The sequence below is a fragment of the Anser anser genome (assembly GCF_964211835.1).
Source record: "Anser anser genome assembly, chromosome: 2".
NCBI classification, from domain to species: Eukaryota; Metazoa; Chordata; class Aves; order Anseriformes; family Anatidae; genus Anser; species Anser anser.
Genome location: NC_139721.1, coordinates 119,659,586 through 119,682,620, shown reverse-complemented (window position 1 = coordinate 119,682,620; position 23,035 = coordinate 119,659,586). Strand labels below are relative to the sequence as shown.

The 23,035-nt window shown below is 44.5% G+C and overlaps 1 protein-coding gene and 1 long non-coding RNA gene across 6 annotated transcripts in view; one reads left to right on the top strand and one right to left on the bottom strand.

Annotated features, from left to right (window-relative positions):
* TGFBR2 (transforming growth factor beta receptor 2) overlaps positions 1–16,986 on the top strand; it is a 59,144-nt gene extending 42,158 nt beyond the window's left edge. For all 4 annotated transcript variants that reach the window (XM_083823181.1, XM_083823183.1, XM_083823182.1 and 1 more), the window contains 3 exons: positions 3,017–3,158; positions 11,188–11,315; positions 14,723–16,986. In XM_083823181.1, coding sequence (XP_083679307.1) covers positions 3,017–3,158; positions 11,188–11,315; positions 14,723–14,902 — 450 coding nt within the window. In that variant the 3' untranslated portion in view covers positions 14,903–16,986. The remainder of the gene's footprint in view (positions 1–3,016; positions 3,159–11,187; positions 11,316–14,722) is intronic.
* LOC310893785 lies at positions 15,248–21,035 on the bottom strand. 2 transcript variants are annotated; one of them, XR_014579285.1, is made up of 3 exons: positions 19,949–21,035; positions 19,485–19,687; positions 15,248–18,973 (listed from the first exon to the last, which is right to left on the bottom strand). It is a non-coding gene; the product is annotated as an uncharacterized lncRNA (long non-coding RNA). The 2 variants fall into 2 exon arrangements; XR_014579284.1 differs by having other exon boundaries at positions 15,248–19,687.
* Between the last annotated feature and the right edge of the window lie 2,000 nt (positions 21,036–23,035).

Sequence of the window (23,035 nt, the reverse complement as noted above, 5' to 3'; positions counted from 1 at the left end):
AAGCTGATTTCTCTGGCATTGCTCACAGACACTTGGAAATAAGAGGATAGCTTTGGTACTGTCACTTCCAAAGTCCACGCTAATGCTGACAACAAAGCACAGTGCTGCCCAGAGCAAATTACTGCTTTGAAATTGGTGCCCTTGGGCACTCATGTAGAGGCCCCGTGTTTTACTTTGTTTAGCTTCACTGAATCAGTGGCTGAGCTAGTGTTATTCTCTGTGGCAAGGGGTAAGGTGGCATGAAGTGGCTCCATGTTAACCTCCACCTTGTTTCTTCTGGGCACAGAAGCACCACCCACCCAAATTTCCCAATATGCCAATTTTAGTGCTGTAGCTTTTGTCAAAGGGCTCTTGCACAAGAACTGGCCTGATGGGTCATTTCTAAACTTAACCGTTGACTTAAACCTTTTCCACCAGGAGGTCCAGTTTTTGAAGGTATATAATGGAGCTGACCCAAATTTTAATACAAGGAAACCTCTAGCTTCCTATGAAATAAATAGAAGAGTTTAAGCATTTTACCATTTTTCTCGTCAGACTTAGACTGTGATATTCAAGGCAAGTTGTTGGGGTTACAAAGCCGTTTTCTTTCCCATCTACCCAACTACCTTCCACATGAAGCCATTAGCCATTATTGACTATACAATACCAGTGCCCTGAATGACTAACTGTAAACCATCTTTTTTTCAGTTTGTGTGGTCTTTTTAGTCTAGCCTTTTGGCCATCCACGATGATTAATTTTTGCAGACATTCTTAAGGTGAGTCCATAAAGCTGGACCTTTGTCTGTTGTGTTCAAAGGACTGGCAGGTTTCAGGAAGGCTGGGCGTTCCTCATCTCAGCATCATCAGCAGCCTTGTAACAGCTGATCTTCCTAATCAGATAAAGAGGGACATCCACTGCCCATCTGACTGACATACCTCAAGGCACAAAGCATCCCCAACAGCTTGAAAAAAATGTAAGGTCTGCAGTATAAAAGTTGCAAAAGTCGCACAAAATATAATATACCACAGGAAGAAAAATGATCCCTCACTAGGAGTTTTGGAAGAGAAGAACAGAAAGCAGACCAGTCATTGCAGAGAGAAAGCATATCCAGATTCCAGACAAATGATCAATTTTGAATTGCTGGAGTTTAGGCCCCTAAAATGTCTTTGAGGCCCAGGACTCATGTTTCCCAAGATGTACGAACAGTATCTTTGACCCAAAGACCTCATAATCTAAATGCAGATAAAAAGACAGAGCAGAGTGGAACAGACGATAAATTCTAAGCAGGATGGAAATGGGATTAGCTTGATATCATTCTTCATGTCATTTTAAATTTTCTCTGCATTTCCCATTGCACTTTTTAGTTACAGGGCTTGAGCCTCCATTGTGCAGCTAAGCTGTGGAATCATTTTTACTGCTGCAAAGAGAGTGTGAAATGTTGCCAAACTAGAACAGCACTTGGGACAATGTTAAGAATCTGTATTTAGGCACCGTTCACTCATGTTGAAAACAGCAGGGTTTGGGCTGGGGAACTGTGGGACATAGTGTGCTGGTATCTCTTCTAACACTTTGCATGGGATCTGCTTGGGGAAGAAGTTGTGTATTGGGGAAGGGATGGAGGTTGGAACTGCCTCTTCTGTAGGGTTTCCATATGTTCATGTTCTGTAAGGCAGGGAGATATTGGTGAACTCATTGGTGCTGAGACATGATTATCCCAAGTAACTGTTCAGCATGTCGGTGTTGCTCACATGCTTGACCTTAAATTAATCACAGAGTCCACATGCTAGGGAATTTAACTTTGGGACTGATTGCTCAGTTTTTTTTGTTTTGTTTTTGTTTTGTTTGTTTGTTTTTGTTGTGGTTGTTGTTTTGTTTTGTTTTTGCTGTCCTCTGTTTATATCAAGGCTTTAGCCCTACAAACATTTGGATATGGTGCATTACACTTCTTGCACCACTTTTTCCCATTTGCCCTGAGGATGGGGTGATAAGGCTTGTTTCCAGAAGCATGTCAAATGGGTCTCTCAGTAATTGCAGACCCAATAACTGAAATGATCTTTTGCAGTCCTGCTTATCACTGGGCTCTGGACTGATGGATGTAGTGCAGTCTACAAATAGCCCATTTGAATCTCAGGTCCTACTGCATCATCCACTTCTGCTTGTTCATTATTTGTGTAATTAAACAGTCTCCCATTTAAAGCTGTGTTTGCCTGATCAAAGACTTACAATTTTGGGAGTTTTCAAGACACGTGTATGCGTGTGTCTGTGTTCGTGTAATTTTTTTATACCTACTCTGTGAGGAATTGGTTGTTAGAGAGCAACTGGTGCATGATCCAATTATTATTCCTTAAATCCTTCCTTCTGATAAAAACAGACATTTAAACTTTGCCTTCTGCAATCAAGGTCATAATGTAGACCTCAGCAAAGCTGCTAAAATCATTGCTGAAAATTACTCAATGTGCATAACCTTTATGGGAACAGCTTCTGAAACAAAAAAGAGCCAATTTTTGGTTTCGCTTCAGATGTGTGCTTCTGCATTTAGTATTTGTGTGTCTGCTTTCTTCTGCCAGGCCTGCATTTACCACTTTCATTTTAAGAGTACTGTTAAAAGAAACTGCCTGCTCTGCAATATGCAGTGTAAAAGAATACAGTGTGTTTCTTGCTCATCTGAAAGACACTCGGTCAGTGGCATTTTCTTCAGCCCCAGAGGGCAGAGTTTATCTCAGTAAACAGCCAGAGTGAGAAAACTTCTCAATGCCAAGATCATGGGCTTAAAGAACTATAAAGGGCTGCTGGTTTTGTTTGTTTGTTTGTTTGTTTTAGTGTTTTTCTTTACCAAGGGAGGTGCAAGTTGGTAGTCAAGACAATGCCAGATTCCCATGGCAGCAGAAAACATGACCTGTGCCAAGTATGGCTTGAATTGTTGGATACTTGTCAAATGGCACCGCTTCTGTGAAAGCTGAAGTCGCATCACAGCAGAATCCAAAACATGAATTACAGTTGCAGCTTGTGAGCTCTGCCCTATCTCCTCTCCTGCAGGTTGGCACAGCAAGGTACATGGCTCCCGAGGTTCTGGAGTCCAGGATGAACCTAGAGAACGTGGAGTCCTTCAAACAAACAGATGTGTACTCCATGGCTTTGGTCCTCTGGGAAATGACATCTCGCTGCAACGGTGTTGGAGGTAAGTGCCCTCAGTTTTCTTCTCTCTAAAAGTGTGCTTGGACAGACGTGCTCTTGTGGTTGTCTGTGGGTATGGGTGGTTCTTTTTAGGTCTCACTGACTGTCCTAGAGTGTCTGGATACTGTAATCTAACAGGCCTTCAGTAGTATAAGATGTACATGTGCATGAGCAGGCTAGAAGGTCAAGCACCTGGAAGCATGAGAAAATCAGTCCCCAGTTGCTGTAAGGATAAAACTGCTGTTAGATAGACCACTTTTAAAGATTATTAATGTCTGTTTTAACTTAAACTACAGCATCTTGAGTAGACATGGATTGACTCTGTCTGTCTGTCCTCTCCCAAAATGATTGTAAATATAAGAAGCTTTGAAATATTAATACCAAGAAGTGGTAACTGTCCCCCATTTACCCTCATAGAATGTTCACTCTGAAACCTAATGAGGGGCCAGTTAAGTGTCACATTTACTAACTGGTCATTTCAGCAAGAGCCATCATAGGGATACAAAAACCTTCCTGCTTTCCTGAGATCCCCAGCTGCCACTTATCATTTTTTGTGATGTTGCAAGAGATCATCCACATGACAAACAAGGGATGTTCGTTGTATTAAGTGCAGTAGCAAAACGAAAATGAGTGGAATTGAATATCAGAACAGCTCCAAAAAGAGCTGCTTTACTTGTTCCTATTCAGAGTTTGTTCACAGAAACAAAATCTCCATTTCTGTTTTGCCTAAAGCTGCCCCCGAATTCCCAGTGTGCAGCACTGGTATGTGCTAGAAATCACAAAAGTTGCTGTTGAGATATCTGCATTACATATTGCCATGTTTGAAGATTTTCACCTTACTTCAGGGACTAAAATAAGACTAACTTAAATATAAAATTCTTCTGTCTGCTCGTATTGTCTAGTAATCATTCTGACAAAACCTGCTGCACAGTCCAGGACTCCCACAGGCAGTCTGAGGAGTGAGGCTGTTGCAGATAACACTAATGTGGATATTATGGTAGACATGTGACTATGTTTTGATTTGTTACCCTACTTCCAAAAGTACAGAGGCTCCCTTTTCCTTGGACTTGGCATAGTTGCATCTCGAAGGGCTGCCACAGAGACGGGACAATATGGCAGGGAAGAGCACTACAGTGTGGGGAACATAGTGTACAGGAGGAAAACCAGTGTCCCTTTGGAAGATGTACATAGCCGCTCCTTGTTTCTCTGCTCACATCCATGGGACACCACAAGACTGTCCACCGAGGTCTCTGAGGCCACTCTGCACAGCAGCTGTGCGGCTGCACCACCGTGTCTGTGTGCAGGAGGGAGGAATGCCTCCATCTCAGCCTCCCGCTCTGTCTGACCAGCATTTGGTCTTTGTGGGTGGGCCGCCCTGTGGGCAACAGATTTGCCCCTATTTGCACCCTGCCGGGAAAGCTACAAAGCGAGTATGTGTGCAAACAGCTAGCGCTAGCATAAATGCATGAAAAAACATTCTTTTCTAGTCAAACCTTTCGGGGAAAAAACATGTGGTGCCTCAAGAACTGAAACTCGGTCTGGCGTGTTCCAAGGCAAACCTATCCACATTTAACTGTCGTGGTCATGTATGTTTCTAAATGCGTTGGCACAACTTCAGCCTTTCATTAGCACTTTGTAAATGTGGCTGAGGAGATTTAAAACGTGAGAAAAGGGATCTTTGCCCTGTTTCTTGAGCTGTTTCTTGCATTTAGGAACACACGTTATTAATATAAATATGATCTGCTCACTGTGGATTCTTCTGTCTTTGCTGATGCCTGAGTCCCCTCCTGGTCATATTTGCTGAGCACAGTGAAATGGAGGTTGTAGCAAGAGCAAACCTTATTGCTGCTGTTCTCAAAAGGCAACTGCCTAAAAGAGAATATAAAGGGAGTTTCATAAGGAAGGAAAATCACCAGCATGTTTAGCTGGAAGAGACTGACCCATTATAACCTTGAGAAGAAAAGCTGAAGTCATTTTAGGAAAAAGAGAGATCTCTCTGGCCCAGCTTACCCTTTGCTTTCAAGGTGGAGCTTAACCCCCATCTCCTGATTTTCCTTATTCATTTCATCCCTCAGTTATCCTCATCTCCAGAAACACACTTCTTGAATTTTGTTTCCATATTTCAGTCATCTTTCCAGGTGGCTGAACTCCTCAGCAAAACCACGGGAGTATTTGGGTAGTTCTGTAGGGGGTGGAACTTGGGTTTAGTGTCTTCAACCACAGCAGCTAAAAATAACTCCCAGGATGTACCTCCCTTAACTTGTCATTGGTGCTGAGCTACAGCAGCATCGCATGGTTTCTCTCATTTCCTTCTTAGATTTTCCCTTGGTTCGTGCAGGCTGACTCTTTGCAACCAGCTGGTAAAATAGCCTTACAGTGACTCGTGACTGCAGCTCCCCCTCTGCTTCCCTCTCCATCTGTCACCCATGAGACTCCCTCCTCTCCTTGCACCCTTCCCTCTGCTCACGCAAACCCCTCTTGTCTTTCTGAACTGACGGGCTCTGAGAGAAATGACCTCACGTATAAGCCAGCCTTTCCAGAAGAGCCTAAAAGATGTAGACGCCGTCGTTCCAGCACAGGCCTGACTGCAGTGTGGGCTCCCTCTCGCTAGAGCAGGTCCGTGGAAGTTCAGAGAGCAGCCGAATGCAGAGGCGGTGGCATTAACAACTTTCAACAATTAGGGAAGGAAGCATGTGGGGGGCTAATTGCCACTCAGCCACGTAAAGGTAGGGTGACTTACTTCTTCTACAAAGGCAGCTCTCAGGATTCGTTTGTCAATGCGCAGGTGTTGGGTGAGTGTGGGAGGTGATGGAGGCAGGTTCTTTCACTGCAGCAGCTTTGTCGAGCACAGTCTCTACAGCATGCCAGGCCTTTGCAGTTAGCAGACGTTTAAACAAAAATACCCAGCAGCATAATCCATACTGTGAAGCTGCCGTAGTAAATACGCAGGTGGGGATCAGCTTTCGAGAAAGGCTGTGCTGTTCATTGTTACTTTGTTGTGCTAAATATGGAGAAGCAGAAATGGGGCACAAGGGAAAGGGAGACAGAGGCAAAGATCGAGTTTGACTGATTTTTCACTGGAGTATAATTTAAGAGGCATATTTAGAAACTCAGCAATACTGCTTTGGGGAGAACTTCAACTGCTCCACACTGCCGTTAACTTGGTATTTCATTCAGTGTAACAGCTGTGCACCAGATGCTGCACGTTGCAAGAAATATAATTTTCATCTAAACCACTTGCTTTCAGAGCGACACAGCTTTGGCGACTGAGGCAAGTGTAATTTCTCCGACAGCCTCCTAGAAAGAAAAGAAAACCATCTGCTTTGTATCGGATTCTGCGGCAGGCAGGGGACTGCTGGGGGCGGCAGGGGAGGAGAGGAAAGGGAACCACTGGATGCACAGGACTGGTGAAGAGGGAGAAGAAAAACCCCTTGGAAAATGGCAGTGTTTTTTGTGCAGTGTTTTACAGCCTGCAGTGTTGGCTGGCTTTGGTGTAGCAGCATAGCTTTGTTTGAAGTAGCATCCTTGCTTTACCAGAGCTGCGTTTAATGCGAATAAAATCTTTAGTTAATCTTATGCTTACTTGGGAAGAGTCAGCCAGGAGTTGCAACTAAACATTTGTGCATCCTGTACCCTGTGAAACACTCGGCATTCATCGTGCTGAGCATGCAGAGGTGACAGTGTCTGGTGGCAGGGAACGTCCTGATGGTCTGTGCAGTGGAGCTGTGCCTGCACATTAAGCCCTGAGGCCTCTGCAGCTGGGGCCTGATTTAAGCTTCTCCTGCAGAGGAGCCCAAGTGGGGCATGCCTGCATTGCGATGGCGTGTGGTGGCATGTAGCCCTGAGCTGGTACATCCACACAGTGCAGCATCGCCCCACGACAGCAGCTCATCCCCCAGAAATTCCCCGTGTGTCACCGCAGCACTACATGTGGGGTATTTGGTGCTGTCCTTCCACAAGCCCAGGTAGCAGCAGATAAGATCTCCCTCCTGGGTTCTGCTGCTTTCCCACCTGAGGATCCAGCACACAGTGACTAAGCAGCCTGTAATCATACGCTGATGGCAGAGCTCACACGCCCCTAACCCTTTGGAAGGGTGGCTGTGTCTTTGATCGTCAGATGTGAAGTCACTTAAAACGTGTCTGTGCAAGGGAAACTGCACAGTGAGTTCACCCATCCCAACGCATCCTCACCCTTCCCAGCTGACACGCATATTTGAAAGGAGTGGAACTGGGAAATCTAGGGAAAATGTGAAGTAAGCGTTTGACAACTCCTTAAACTTGGCCATGAAATGGCTTTTGAGCCTTGCACAGTTCCTTTGTGCAACAGCTAAATAGATCCACCGCCTAAATTCCTCTAGCATGAAGAAAGCCGCACTGCATGCACATGCAGATGTGTGTGTGTGTATGTAAGCTGTCTCAGTAGCTCCACCATCGATAGATTTCTCTCTTCTGTGGCTCACCTCCTGTAAACTCTAAAATGAGGGGTGTTTCAAAAGGACACGAAACTCCCAAGAACGAGCTCACTGCTGTGGACTGTGCTCTGTGATTTTTGCTAGTCTTGTTTCACCTCACTCCTGCTTTAATTCTACAAATAAGCCTTCATCTGCTGGCATAAGGAGCCATCCCACAAAAAAAAAAAAAAAACAGCAAGACAGATCACATGTGGGAGCGTTGACAGGATTTGCAGGTGTGTAGTTCTGGCCCGAAGGAAGAAAATGTCACTACAATGAGTTCAGAGCAGAAGATCACATGTGAGAGGCTTATTCCTCTGAGGAACTCACAGCCAAATTTTCCAAAGCATTCATCAGGCACAACAAATAGAGATTTTCAGTAATAACTCTGTTTGAGGGTACAATCCAGTCCCAGCCTTTCTGAGAGTTATGGCCGTGCCAGTGTTAAAGGGAAGCAGAGGTGCAGTGATTATTAGTGCAAGGTAGCCCACAACCATAAAGATTAAATGCTGGAGGTTAAAGTTGAAGGAGCCCTGCCATTACTGACTTCTGAGGGTGCTGTAGTTCAGGATACCTGAGGTATTTATGGTACTTCAACCAGTTGTCATTTTTAGTGCCTGACTGGTCAAAAAACAATCAAAAGAAACATATAAGTCATGAAAAATAGATTCAGCATCTGTATATAGCTGTTCGTGAGCATCTAGGAACGAACATCTTAACCTACCTCAAACTGGCATCTGTTACATCCACTGTAGCACGCCAACATGATCCATGAATAACCCTAGCTATTACTGCAAAATGTGTCTGACACCTGAGATTCCCCAGCATAAGGATGATTTACTGCCAGAGGATTCAGTGGGCTTTTCTTTCTAAGGGAGAGAGAGACAAGATAATAAATAGCAAGAAGATGCTGCATGCTTTTCAAACCGAGGGAAGGCACGACCATATTACTATAAAGTCGTTAGAGAGAATTGGCATCTGGCCTCAATTTCTCCTTCTTTACAAACGAACAATAACAACCAAAAAAAAAAAAAAACCACAGTCTTTATATTTAGAAGAGGAATGCTTATAGCATAGAAGGAATTCTTTGTACAGGGAAAATGTATTACAAACCTGTCAATTCCCCAGGAAGGCTTTCCCTTCCCCCACGTGAACCGTCTCATAAACCTCAGTGGCCTTCAGATTAAGCTCAGCAAGAGGGAACAGACCAGCAAGATCAGCACCACGGCACCAGCTTCCCTCTGTTGCACACTCAGACTCCTCTGAGGCAAGCACACAAGAGCAAACCGGAGCCTAGCTTGCAGGGATTTCTCGAAAAAGACGTCTACGTGCTCAAAACAGCCTGTTCACATTAAAAGTAACCTATATGGTGCTGGGAACTTTCAAAACAACTGACAGTGCCACACCACATGGGTGCCATTGTTCAACGTTTCCCCTTGGTGCTTGTCTCCCCCCCGTGCTCTTTTCCAGCCTGTTTTGCCACTCACACTGTGTCGTGATCGATTGTCCCTAACAGGAATCATCTTCTCTGCTATTGCAAGGAGATCTCTGAGCTTTGCCTAGTGTCCAGGACCACTTCTGTAATCAAACCATACCCGATGGAGATGGTGTATAGATCGTGCTATTTAGGTTTCCTCAGCAATCTTTACTATTTTGATTACCTTTGTAAGTAAATGTATCTGCTTTGTAATCATTGGGCTTGCACTGCATGGAAGTCTGGGTTTGACCAGCAGGATGGGAACTCCTCAGTTAACTTCTTGGGCTAAAGTCTTGTAAATTTACTTTGGCTGAATAATCTCAAACTCAGATTAATGTGGATGAACCTGGTATGCCTTCTTGTGGAGGGAAGAAAGCAAAGCAGACACTGGCCCTTGAGTCCAAAAGAAAGTAATTTACTTATGAGAAGATAGAGCTTGTGTTTCAGGACTATAGACAAGCAGCAGAGAGTTGTGTGGCCAGTGGCCAGCAGCAAATGATCCAGGAGAGGGAGGGAGAGCTCTGCAGGAGGCATTTGTAGGGTAATCTGCTGGATTAAACACACAGTTTTTTTGCAGCTGGATCTATAAATGCTGAACATTTAAAGCACGAGGTTTAATATCCCTTCCAAAATGTTTGTTATTATGACTTGGGCTATTATATTAGAAATCCCCTCTCTTTTTCTGTAGCTTGTCTTCTTCTCATGGCCATCACCAAGCAATGAGATCTACAGCCTGACTCTTAAAGTTTTGGAGAAAAGTCCACCTTTTAGTTATGTTCAATACTACCTTGTTTTTATCATGAGATACGTCAGTCAGAATGACCTGACCTACGCTACCTCGATAATTAATTACTTCAATATTTTACCATACTCTTACCTTTCTCTTCAAAGTAAGCAAAGCCAAAGCTTGGTGTCCAAAGCTGGGCACTTTTTCTGGGCCCTTAATCATTGTTATCACCCTTCTCAAAGTTTCTATTTACTATAAAATGCCCCTGGAGAGGACTGAGCAGTGCTGGATACTGTATTTGAACTTTGTTTGCAACATTATACAGCAGTACTGTGTCTCCCATCTTGTTCATCTCTCTTCACACATCTTCTAGACACTCGCATTCTTCAGCCTGCCTAGTAGATTACACGTCAGTTTTTTTTGCCCTCAATTAATTCCTAGAAAGAAATAAGAGGCAGCAGAACAGGCCAACTTCATAAATCTTTATCTAATACTAGCAAGTCATTAGGCCTGTGAGTAAATTCTCCATCTGTTCCCAAAGAAACCACAGCATTTTCTACACTGTGTCAGCATCTACTATAATATTTCCGCTCTCAGAGATTTCTTGAGTTTCCTCCAAAGGTCCCATATGTCTGCCTCTTCCTTTCTCTCTCCAAAGAAAAGCAAAGAAAATATGCAACATGCAAACAAAAATTAGAATGGCAGCAGCCCCTTCAGGAAGCTGTGCCCCCTGCATCATGGGTCAAAACCGACCTATTTTGGGAAAGAGGCCTAAAATAAGACCAGACCACTACTGGCTTGGTAATAAACAAGGGTAACATGGAAGCTTCCAGCACTGTTCTGTGCTGTAACTTTGTCCTTTTCAAGCAACTCTTTCCTCCTAGCAATCTGGCACATTAATATCTATGACCTAGATTTCGGTGTATATTTCACCTGGAAAGTGTGTGGGGACCCCAGGGGACCTACAGGGGACCAAAGTAACCATTTCTTGCAAGCTTGGCTCAAGCAAAGCTCACCTTGAAGTCCCTGTGTGTTTTGGCTCAGCAGAGACTGCAAGGCTCCCAAACCATTATAAGTGACTCTGCCGCTCTGACTGTTGTTAATATGATTATGCACTAAAGGGTTTAAATGAGAACTGTCTAGTTGGCTAGGAAAGAAAAAGGGAGGGAGGGAGGGCAGGGGCACGTGGGAGAAACACATTTGAAATATTTTTGAACATGCCAACTGGCTTTGCTTTGTTTGGAGCTGGTCAGGCAGAGCAGGGGCACTGAGCAGCTAATCAGTGCGCCTACTCCTCCGGAGAACAGCCAGCTCCCTTCATACTTGGCACCAGCACAGCCCAGCTGAATACCCTTGTGTTTGCTTATTCTCTTGGCAGAAGTGAAAGAGTACGAGCCCCCATTCGGCTCTAAAGTGCGAGAACACCCCTGCGTGGAAAGCATGAAGGACAATGTCCTAAGAGACAGAGGGCGACCGGAGATCCCCAGCTCCTGGCTTAACCATCAGGTAAGAGCACCACATTGAAGCAGCTGGGAGCCACGCCACACATTTAGCTGCTGCCCAAAGCCTGAGCCTGAGCTCAGCATCCTGCTCAATGGGAGCGATCTCTCTTTCGAACAGATCAGAGCTCTGCCACATGGTGACACTGATGCTGCCCATGGTTTAGACACCACAGTGTCATCGTGCCTGCCCCGAAAGCACTGGAATTTCTACTGCCCACCAGTGTAATCAGAAAGTGACCAAACCAAAAAAAAAAATTGGAAACCTGAGACTCAACAACCATCTAGACAGCCACAGAATAATTAGGGCCTCACAGCACACTGCGTGCAGGCTCTGAAAGGTCAAGGAGAGCAACTTCACACATGCGTCCCTTCAGCAGAGAAAACACATTTCAGTACTTTATCATGGAGAATGGTCATAGTGGAATCCCAGCTGTTGACAGGTTTAAGAAAATAGGAAATGAGTCGTCAGCAAGCCAGTTTGTTTTTATTCTGTGTAGTAGCAGTCCCTTTCCCTTGCATGTCGGGAGACACTCTGTCAGCTTTCCCTGTTCACAGACACCACGGTTGCACTTCCTAGGTGTGATAGTCACGGCCCGATTTCTGAGTAGCTGAAGCTGAATGGAAAAAAGCCAAAGGCATGCATTTCTTCAATTCTGCTCCAAGCAGTTTTATCAGAAGAGATAAAATGAGACTCATGTCAGAGAAGTGAGGCTTGGTCATTCTGTTTGTAAATGCGGTATGTTGAGTGGTCTTTACAGACAAAAGGAAAGCACAGGGAACATTTATAAAAGCCCAGGCAACCAAGACCAGCTAGCATTTCCATCAGGAGCAATATAACACTCCCTTTTTCATTCCAGTTGGGATGTTAAAATCATAGTCTAACACTTACTTAGGAAAGGCCATGTGAGTGGCTGTAATCAATCACTCTTCCAACCAGGAGCAACGCATCTGCTGCCTGATGACTGTGGCAGAGCGCAGCCCCTTCCTGGACCCGTGGTGTCATTCCTCATGTAGTCAGCAGTAACGAGCAGGATTATTGAGGAGGGGTGCTTTAACTGGGGAGGAGAGCTGTGTTTTGAGGGACACCTGGATATCTGATGTTAGCAGTACTGAAAGGCCCTGGAAATTCTAGGAGCTAGAGCTACAACCATCTTCTAACATATTGAGCTGGGAAGAAGAGGTTGTATTAGTGCTCATCTGCGTAGAATAGAAAAGTTATTGCAGAATTATTTTTCTTGTAATTGTGGATGAGCTAATAAAAGTGATCACGAGTTAATTGCAGTCGTTTCGTTTTCCACAAAGGCAAAATGAAGTCCAAACTGGTAATATACACGTGGTACTTTAGAAGATCCCAATTAACAAAGCAGAAAAGATCCTGAGCCAGATCATTTGGGAGAAGAAAAAAAATAAATAGAAGAAAATGCTTAAAATTAGGAACAGTGTGAGAACATTTCTGAGAATACTCAAAAGTCACTGTCTTCTGTGTGAAAAAAACAGAGCAGTGTAGAGAACTGATTAGGGAAAGAGAAGAACAACAGGAAAGTCTGTGGTCAGCAAATTGAGGACAATAAGTTTTCTCAAGAGCAAAAGGAAATCTAACTTAGTACCAATCCATTACTGCATATGAAAGAAAGATATGGCTTATGCTAACGCAAAGGCAAAAGCTGTCAGCAAATATTTCCGTTCTGTGTTTGGGAAGAGTCAAGTGATGCACATGTCATCGAGGTCAGTGAAGGCCCCTATAAAGAAAAAGTCACTGGCACTTAAAGCAGGCCTCAGGCAGGGTTAGATGGTGTGGGGCCTTGCCTGCATTTGGGGCAGAGCCACTCCTGTGGGCAGCACGTTACGTGGCAGCACAAACTGGCTGTGCCCTGGGGAGGGAGGCTCCAGGAGCAACTTCCAGGCGCAGTCAGCCAGCTGTAGGGCCAGCATCGGTGTGCCAGCACGACCAGGGCGCCTGGGCAGGGAACCACTGGGGCTTGGGGTGCTCAGGGAGCAAGTTCGTGCCACCCACGCCCCCCGGTACAGAGCATCCTGCCAACTGGGGTGTCCTGTGCTGCGCTTGCACGTTTCTGGAGCACACGCAGCTGGCTCCATCAGGGCTCATTCGAGGCTCTGAGGCAGGAAATGGATGCCTGATAACACATGCACAGGACATTTAATGAAGGTGGATTTAATTCCCTTCGCTTGAGTCCCTTCAGAGTTTCACGTTGCGCTGTCTGAAATTCAGTGACGCATTGGCTTCAGCGGGGCTGTGACAGTTTACAGCAGCTGAGGATCTGCTTTGAACTCTGCAGAAGTTGCTCTTACTGTAATGGCTCTTCCATATTCATTTCCTTCCACTGCAGTCGTGTTTTTGTAATGAACTCATTATTCATCGTGATAAAATTCTGGAATGGATTTACATATTACATTTTTTCCCCCTTAATGAGATTTGTTGCACTATTGATTTCAAGTTAATGTTTAATATTTAATTTAATTTACTGCTTGTAATTTCAATGCCAGCAGAAAACTAATGCTATTTGTATACAGACAATAATGTTCTGCTATTAACATTGACATCAGTCAACATCACCAATTAGGTAAATTACGCAATTAATGCACTGTTGTGAAATGTTATTTTTTTAAATAAGAAGTTTAAGATAAATCCTACTTAATGGGCTTTTAGTGTCATAACGCAAAGCACACAATTTCCTGGCAAATACCTCATGTTTACAAAATGCATTACAAAGATGCAACTGTTTTTTGTTCCTGTAAACATGTGCATCAGCATTGAAATGAAGGTTAAATAGTTACATCTGTGAGTGACATGTGTTTAAGTGTTTGTGGGCCTGCGGCCCGTATTTGCACATAGTTTTAGTTAGTCTGCGGGGAATTCATAAAGGCTGATGTAGGGCCTGATATTGCTGGCAATCAGAATCTGTTCAAAAAACCCGTACAGAATTCAGGCACACAAAGGGATGGATGGGTTGAGCAGGACATCATTATCCAGGCAGTCTGATCATATTGATTGGAACAAAAACTGTTAGATTCCCTAACGCTGTTCCAAACCATCATTTTTCTTATTATAAAGTATTTTTTATTATAAAGTATTTTTCTTATTATAAAGTATCCATCCATGTATACCTATATACATCCAGGTATGACATTACCAGTGGTGTAAGCTGCTGCAAGTACGGTAGTTGGGTGTTTTTTCTAAAAAATATATTTAAAAAAAATGCCACTGCCCCCATGCGCCCATTACAGTGACAGCAGAGCCCAAAAAGTACCTCGGGGACTGGTTCTGTCACCTCCAGCACGCACAAATAACCCCCTGCACTTCGGAGGGCCTTAAAGCAAACTCTCACAGATGCGGTTTGGTGGTGACTCAGACTGTCCCCATCACAGCTGCTCTCCCTGTGCTCTCTGTAGGGCATCCAGATGGTGTGTGAAACCCTGATCGAGTGCTGGGACCACGACCCCGAGGCCCGGCTGACGGCACAGTGCGTCGCGGAGCGCTTCAGCGAGCTCAAGCACCACGACAAGCTTTCAGGAAGGAGCTGTTCGGAGGAGAAGATCCCCGAAGATGGCTCCGTGACCACCGCCAAGTAGCGTGCGCCCGAGAGCTCCGAAATGGAGGGAAGTCGCTCCTAAACCTTGGCGAAGGAAGAAGTCTCGATCGGTGCCTTGACTTGCTTCCTGGAGGACTGAGGCTGTCACTACTCCCTTTAAGCTGTGGCTCTGGACAAGGAGATGTGTTCGTGGGAGTTAAAAGCCAGGGAGCAGGTGTCATACCCTAGCATTGGCTGCCGGCATCATGCCATGTCATACGAGGAGCTATGTATGGTAGCACTTCCTCAGGAAATGAGATTTGAGAATAGCCAATAACATTATGCACTTTATTAATGCCTGTATATAACTATGAAATTGCTATTTTTTTTATATATATATATATACATATATATATATACATATATATATATAAAATGTGTGTGTATGTATGTATATATATATATCTATAAACAGCCATGCTCTGAAGGAAAGAGTTTTAAAAATGCCTCCAGGAGATTACCTGTGCATTAGAGATCCCTCCCCATTTAGGGAAAGAGCCTGGGGAGATTGGCATATCAGGACACTAGCAATTGTGCACTAAGCACTCTGCCAAAAAGATAGGAATAATAAGCAATAAGAAGATGGCTTTCGAAGTAGATGCTGTAAGCACCCAGCTGTGGCCTGGGAGTTCACAGTTGCAGGAGCAGTCTCACAGCAGAAAGGCGGATTTGGCTTTGCAGCTGTAACTATGCAGTCCTGTCTGCAGCACATTTCAGAAGGTTCAGGGATGTCTTTGCCCTCTCGCCTTAACCCCAAAGTCCTCACAGCATCCCACAATGGGAGTGTGAGGATGTTTGGCCCCTCCCGTATGTGTGTTTTCATACAGAGGTCATTAGCGTTACATGTTTATTGCTTTGAATTCATGCTGCTTGCAAGCAGGTTGCAAAATATCAGCAGGATGAGATTTCCCCTCCTCCCTTCCCCACCCCCAAACCATACAAAACAAGACACGGCCAGCAATAATCCAAGCAGATGTTTTATATTTGCTCTGCATTCTGAATGCAGGCAGTACTCTTTTTTTTTTCTCCCCTTTCCTTTTACCTTGATTGTGTTGTTGTAAGAACAAATACTTTTTCCATGTACAGCATGTCTAATTGCTTGACACACCATGGTCTGACTCTGTTCCATGCTTTCTAGAAAAAAGCAAGAGACAACACCCAGTGCCTTTATTTTTGCACAAGGACCTCAGAGCTGAGAGAAAGATCCATAACATCAGATTAATGTCATATCCTGCCCTCCACACTGCTTGCATGTAGGATAGCAGGGCTTCTGGTCTCCAGCATGTTTAGGAAGACAGTTGGCATTACATTGGACTTATATAAATGACAGCAGTGTGTTTAATAAATGCTAACAATTTTATCTTCAGGAGTTTTGCAGTGATTTTTCACTTTTTTCTTGCCCTTGGCATGTAAGCAGGCCTTGGAAACTAGAAATTCAGCCAGTACAGACCAGTCCTGTGCAGGACTATATCCAGTGCAATTTATTAAACACCTTTGACAGATAAACATTGATATTTTTCTAGAAGACATTGCCAAATAAGTCAACAGGAATCATGCTCATTTAAATGGGAGTTCAAACTTACGATGGAAAATATTTTATTTCAAATGGTTTTGTAAGCTTTTGTTTCATTTAAACTAAACTACTCAGAAATACTTAAACAGAGCCAGGCAAAATCTCAGCAACTACAGTGGAATTCAGAAGATGCTATGTCGAATTTTAGGGGGGAAGGGTGATTCGTGTTGTGTTTTTTTTAATAAAAGCAAGAAGTGAGGGAGCTGCAGGGCCGCTGCCATCTAGCGAGGTGCTGCCAGTGCCTGTGCAGGCCCGAAAGGAGGGTCAATACTGACATTTATTTCTTTTTTTTTTTTTACTACTACATGTAAAGAATTTTTTTTTAATTCTTTTAAGGCATACTTCACCTGTACATCATGTATGAAATAGGAATGTGAACAATATATACTCTTGTTTATCAAATGTTTCAAGCACTTAACTTGCTTTGTAAACAGTTGTGGTTTTTTATTATTTTTTGTTTTGTTTTGTATAAATCAAATGTTTATTGGAGCAAATAAAATAACACCAACTCAGGTTTGTCTTTCATCTCTAGGGCATCCAGAATTAGGAGGGGCCTCTTCCTAAAATGATCTCTATCCTAAAATAATTCAGGCCCATCCCCTCTCACTGGAGGCCTGAATGTCATGCTCAGCATGTCCAGTGGCCTTTGAATGTCTCTCACTTTGCTGATGACACCATCCGCCAGCAGATCCTTGCCTTACACAGAGTAATGCCAGAGAAGAAATCCAGAGTGGCCGCCCCTGCAGTGTAAAACCTTCCCTGGTCTCAGGGGTGGGGAGAGAAGCAGGTTCGCAGCTGATGGTCTCCTGCTTTTAGCTCGCTCCTGAGTACAGATAAGGCCTTCGTTAAACCTTGGTCATTTTGGTGCTGGTATTAAAGTGAGCCAGAAGACAGCCCACTAAATCTGTGTCACGGAGAAGTGTATGATTAATGTGCTTGTGCTGCACAGCTTCTGTGCTCCATGCAGAGCCCTCACCTGGACACCCCTCCCGCGGAGGACATGCACAGAGCACAAGTTCCACATGAACAAAGAGCAAGACACATCCCTCACCACCCCCCAGAAAACAGCCTCGGGTGTGCCTGAGGTTGAACCAAAGCCTGTGCACACAGCGCAGCCTGCCAGTGCTTGATTTAAGGCATCTGAGACTTTACAGGCATCACCCTTTTTTTCAGGGTGTATGTTTTGGTGCCAGAACTTCCACTACAAGTCATGCTGGGCTGAATATATCCTGTTGAACGGCCACGTGGGGTTCCCCAAGCAGGCACCCAAGTGCCGTTTGTGAGGTGGGCAGCATTGCAGAGCAGCTGAGGCTGGCAGCAGCCACTGGTCCAGGCGCTGCGCTCACTGCTCCTGCCCTAAATAGGCCACGTAGGTTGCTCAAGACCTTGTCAAACCTTGAGTGTCTTCTTCAACACTGATGATTTCACTACCTTCCTGGACACACACTGCTTCAGAACAACACATGTAGCTGATGAAAGGTATGGTGCAGAGCACAGCGGCTGAGTCCACCCTAAAATTGGCAACAGCAGGGCCTTCAGAAGAAAGCTCTGCCTAGGTGTGTGCCCGAGCAGACAGCAGTCACCAGCTCTCCCTTCACGCCACCTCCCCTCTGCCCCACATACACCACCAGACCATAAATCAAGCTGCACAGCAAGGACACTCTGCAGACAGGGACAGTGTGGTGGGGCCTGCAGGGATCAGCTGGGACAGGAGTCCCTGCCAGCTGCGAGGCAGCACTGCCAGCACCAGGCCTGCCATGGCTGATCTGACAGAAAGGCCTGGTGGGGTGCCCTACAGCCTGCCCCTCCCCAGCGGTGCAGCCGTCCCGTCCTTCAGCAAACACAGGTACAAAACAGCTCGCAGCATCGATGGGCATGCAAAGCCTCACTGCCCACACTGCTGCGGTTTCCAGCAGCGCCCTGCCAAGCCCTAGGCACGACCAGAGCCACTGTGGTGGGCCCCGGTGTTCGCTGGTGCGCTGATGGCAGGAGCCACCCCTCATCGGTCCCCACCGCTGGCCATGCGTTGTGCAAAGAGCTTCAAGTGCTGACATCCTGTTTACGCTGGAGTAAAGTCAAAGTCATTTTGGCATAACAAGGCAAGAGAGTGTTGCAAAAACAAATAAAAACCATATTAATAAAATGTAGCAGGCAAACTACAGAGCCCTTTCAGTCTTGAAATGAAGTACACAATATCCCTAAAATAAAGTCCATTATATACCTTTAATATTTTTCTTCAGTTAAGGCCTTTGCCCACCTTTCTTGTCCTAAACATGCTATTCAACAGCCTTCTGTGAGCAACTCTTAATTAGCACGTCAACCACCATTTTAGCACCAAGACACGCAGGAAGCTGTGCACTGCAGAAAGCAATCCTTGGGTTTGCTAGTGACCCATGAAGTGGGGCGGCAGAGTTCCCTGGCACAGACTGCCTCCGTGTTACCAGTTTGCACAATTCCCAGTGCAATGGGGATTTCACCCCGCCAGGCGATTTCCAACAGCTACTGGAAAAGACATAAACAATAACAGAAGAGAAAAATCATGACCCAGATCCTGAGGTGGGGAAAAAAGAGCAGCATTAAGGCATTGTTGTTCTGAATGCTCCTGGAAACAAACTGTGCCATGTGTCCAGCACCTGCACTACTGTCCTCTTGTCAAGCCAGCTGGGTTGGGACCCAAGGGCTTTCAAAGGAACACTGATAGGAACACTCATTTATTTCCTGCTCCCTAGCTCCTTCTCCTGCCTTTTATTTTTTTTTAATTTTTTATTTTTTTTAACACATTATGTGTGTAATAAAAAGCTGCCTATGGCATTTTTTCCCTCCAGCCACAAAGAAGATGGAACAAAGTCTGCTTCAGACAGTCTGCCTGTGGCTCCTAAACACAGTTTGGCTGCATTCGTGCCGCTTATTACTTGGCTGACATTCATGCAAGAGGGTACATGGTCAGAAGGCTCTTGCTTGTAGGTGCCAAAAATGCCAGTCTCAAACAGAGTAGGTATAAGACACGCACCTCACAGCAGGACTTTGGTGTCTCTTCAGGCACCTGTGTCCTCCTGGGAGATTCACAGCACGACCCACAAGACCCAGCTGGCCTGAAACCAGTGTCCCACGATGGCTGTGCAGGGCCTGCTGGCTCACAGCACCTTGATTGCTGGCAGCTCTCACCTGTTTTTGACCCCAGGCAGCTGAAAGGCCTTGTTTGTAGCCAGAAAGCTGAGGACAAAGCCAGTGGTTTATTGAAATACGACCAAACTGAGAGGCTCCTGGGAGGACCAAGCCCAGGAAATAGATTTAAATCTGTTGAATAATGAATGCTTTGAGCACCATCTAATCACTTCATGAAGAGGCAAAGGCAAAAGTCAGCTCATAAATTATCTGCTGTGAAACATCTGCTTGCTTATAATGGTGACAAACCAATCTCTTTGGACTGTTGCATTTACCTAGCTAAAGTCTTAAAAAAAATAAAACAGTCACCTGTTCAAGTAGACAGGATTGAACTCTCACTGCTAGATGTCTGTTCCTCAGGTAACCTGCCACGTGAAACCAGGTAGAGCCGAGATCTCTGATATTTCTTCCCAGGTTTAGCCAGGGTGTCTCAGGAAGGACCCCCTCACAGCTGAAAATACTCCCCTTCTTCCTCCTGCACTGCAGCAAAGCTTTTATGTGGAAGAAGAAACAAAAGCCAATTCTCTCCTCACTTTTCCTCCACCCAGGAAGTCCTGCTCACTGCCTACCCCTGCCCCCTGCTCCCCACATACTCCCAGACCACAAACACAATCCCGAGCCTTTTCTGACCCCTCCCAGCACCCCCTCTCTCCCAGCCTTGTGCCCACCATGAGCATCGCCCCGCCAGGTGCCTAAATTAGGGCCACACACACCATTCTGCACAGAAATCAGGTATCACCTCGATTTTGAGATCAGGGCATTGATGGAAGAGACAGATTGTGCTTGCTCTATGAGAAGATGACCACATCAACCACACCATCTTTTCCTGGCGTCCTCTGAGGTGAAGCATCTGCATTAACACCACCACCACCCCCTCCAAATCCTACCTGCTGAGCCATGACTGAAAATGCACCACCAGCCTGGATTTGCTGTATTGCACAGGGCAGCTTAACAAGGACCTTTGAAATGCCTTTTTTTTTTTTTTTTTTTGGTGCCATGCCTCAGCCACAGGCGACTTCTTTACTCAGGTGATCTGAAGAGGTGTAAAGGGTGTAGGAGGTTTCATCAGAGCTGGATGGGGAGGGACAGGAGCTGAGCTCCTCATCCCCTCTCTCCTGACAAAACCCAAACCCTGCGCTTTCTCTTGTAAAAGTACCAGGTTCTTCGTGCTTTCCCCTTGCAGGAGACCATTTAAGGGTAGAAAACATTTTACAGAAAATATTGATTACATCTAATTCCCACTTTTCCTTGAAGGTGAAAACTGTCTTTCTATTTCTCAAACAGAAGACAGGATAAACTTGTTCTGAGATAAACATCTGTCTGTCTGTCTGCGACTGCAAATATTTAGGACTAAAAGACTAATCTTTATATACTGAATTCCCCATAAATGTATGTGACTGCTTAGAGGATTTCTGCACTGATCTAGCAAGGTTGCCTATGCTATGACGACTCAGTAAAATAAAATGATAAATGTGTCAATATGAAGTCAGAATACCTCATTTGGCAATGTGTAAGAAAAGCCTCCCTGGACTTGTCGATTCAGCAATTGTGATGAAAATACAAGGCCCACTCGGGGCTGTTTCAGTGAATCATTGCAACGATCATTTGAAAATCATTTAAAGTAAAATACAATTTTTGAAAGAGCAAAGCCTTTTATACAGGGTATATGAATGCCTGCAATGGCAAAAACAGCATTTCATCTTTGATCTAACAAAACTGAACTAAAGGCTCTCAGAGAAAGGCTCCTGTGAAAGAAAACACAAAGAGCTTCTGCCCTCGGCACCAGGAAGAAAAGCTGCGCAATGCTGCCACCAAGGAGCAGGTGCCATGTGTCTTGCAGCACATGAGTTAACAGGCAGTCCTTTCATGAGCATCCTATCCATAACAGAGGTACTTAGCGAGTGAAAGATGATAATACTGATACTTGAATCCAGTCTCATTTCTGAAAAGGTGAGCTTTCCTCCTTTGGTGAAATTAAAGCCAGGGTATCGATTCTCCTCAGCCAAGATGCTCACTTTCCATCATCTGTATGTTGTTCTTGCGGGCAGAAGAAGGTCAGCCATACCTTTAATTAGCTAAAAGATTTTGAATAGGATATAAATCTCATCCCAGAACTTTTAATTTTCCAGTTGTTAAGCCTTGTACACTTCTTCCAGAGTACTCATGTGCTTTGGCTGCGGCTTCTTTTGCTCATCTGAGCCCCATGTGTCAAGCAGAGCTAGTATTTCTGCAACACGACAATGTCACCGCACTTCAGGAACCAGTGAGGAGGAGCCTGCAAGAACAGCTTGCAGGAGATTAGACCGAATTTTTTCTTGCAGTGTTTGAACAGCATAGTGAAATGTTCCCATGTTTCAAGGCATTAAGAGCACCCCCCCACTAAGAAGCAGGTTGTTCAGCCTGAGTCCTTCTGGAAAGGACGTATAAGCCTTATTAAATGAGGGGAAAAAATATGGCAATTTCGTTTTAATGTACGAATGTTAACATTCATTAATTTGGTTGTCTTGAAATAATTTCTGGAATGGTTGCTTTTAAGGAAATAATCTTAACAAAGCCATAGGAAATGGAAGAAGGAATTTAAATTAACTTACTTCATCTATTTATAAATAGTTTAGGTTAATCACAGTAAACCAAACAGGATTCAGCCATACTTAAACACAGCCTTTGCTCATATATAAACTGTTTATTATATCCATGACACACAACCAGACAAAATTCATTCCTGATCTGGGGACCAGTCTAATTTGGTTTTATTAGGTCTAGAGAAAAAACATTTTGGCAGAAGATCTACTTTTGAATGTAAAATATTCTCAAGAAAATTATCCTGAGAGAGAGGCAGCAGATTCCTTCTGACTTCACCAGATCAGAAAATTGGTGCAAAATCAGCTCCTAAAAGGGGGCAGGCCCTTCCCTGGCCTTTTCTCTCCATGACAGCAAAGGAAACCATGAGGGAACCTTAGCAAAGACAGCACGTGCTCAGACAGCTGAAGCTTGGTGAGATGACTCCTGTTCCGTGTGCTTTCATGGAAGAGTCGCTTAGTAAAAACATCTCTTCATCCCAATGAAATGCTGAAATCAGTAAGTTGACGTCATGTTTTGACAAATTATGTCTATGGATTATAGGCAGATTTTTCAGTATGGACAATGTGGTTTTCACACCAATGTATGGAGAATGGTCATAGGATACCTTAAAAGGTGATTTTTCTTTAAATGCCTTCACGTTGCTGCTGATATACAGTATTCTGTTCAAAAATCCTGGAGAGAAATACAATGAATGTATACAAAGAAATTTTTGCCTTTCAATTTTCCAATGAGAATTTAGACAATCCTTGTTGGGTCCTGATTTTCATGTGGGTTGGCAAATCTGCAGATTGGTATTTTCTGCACTGCTTGCCC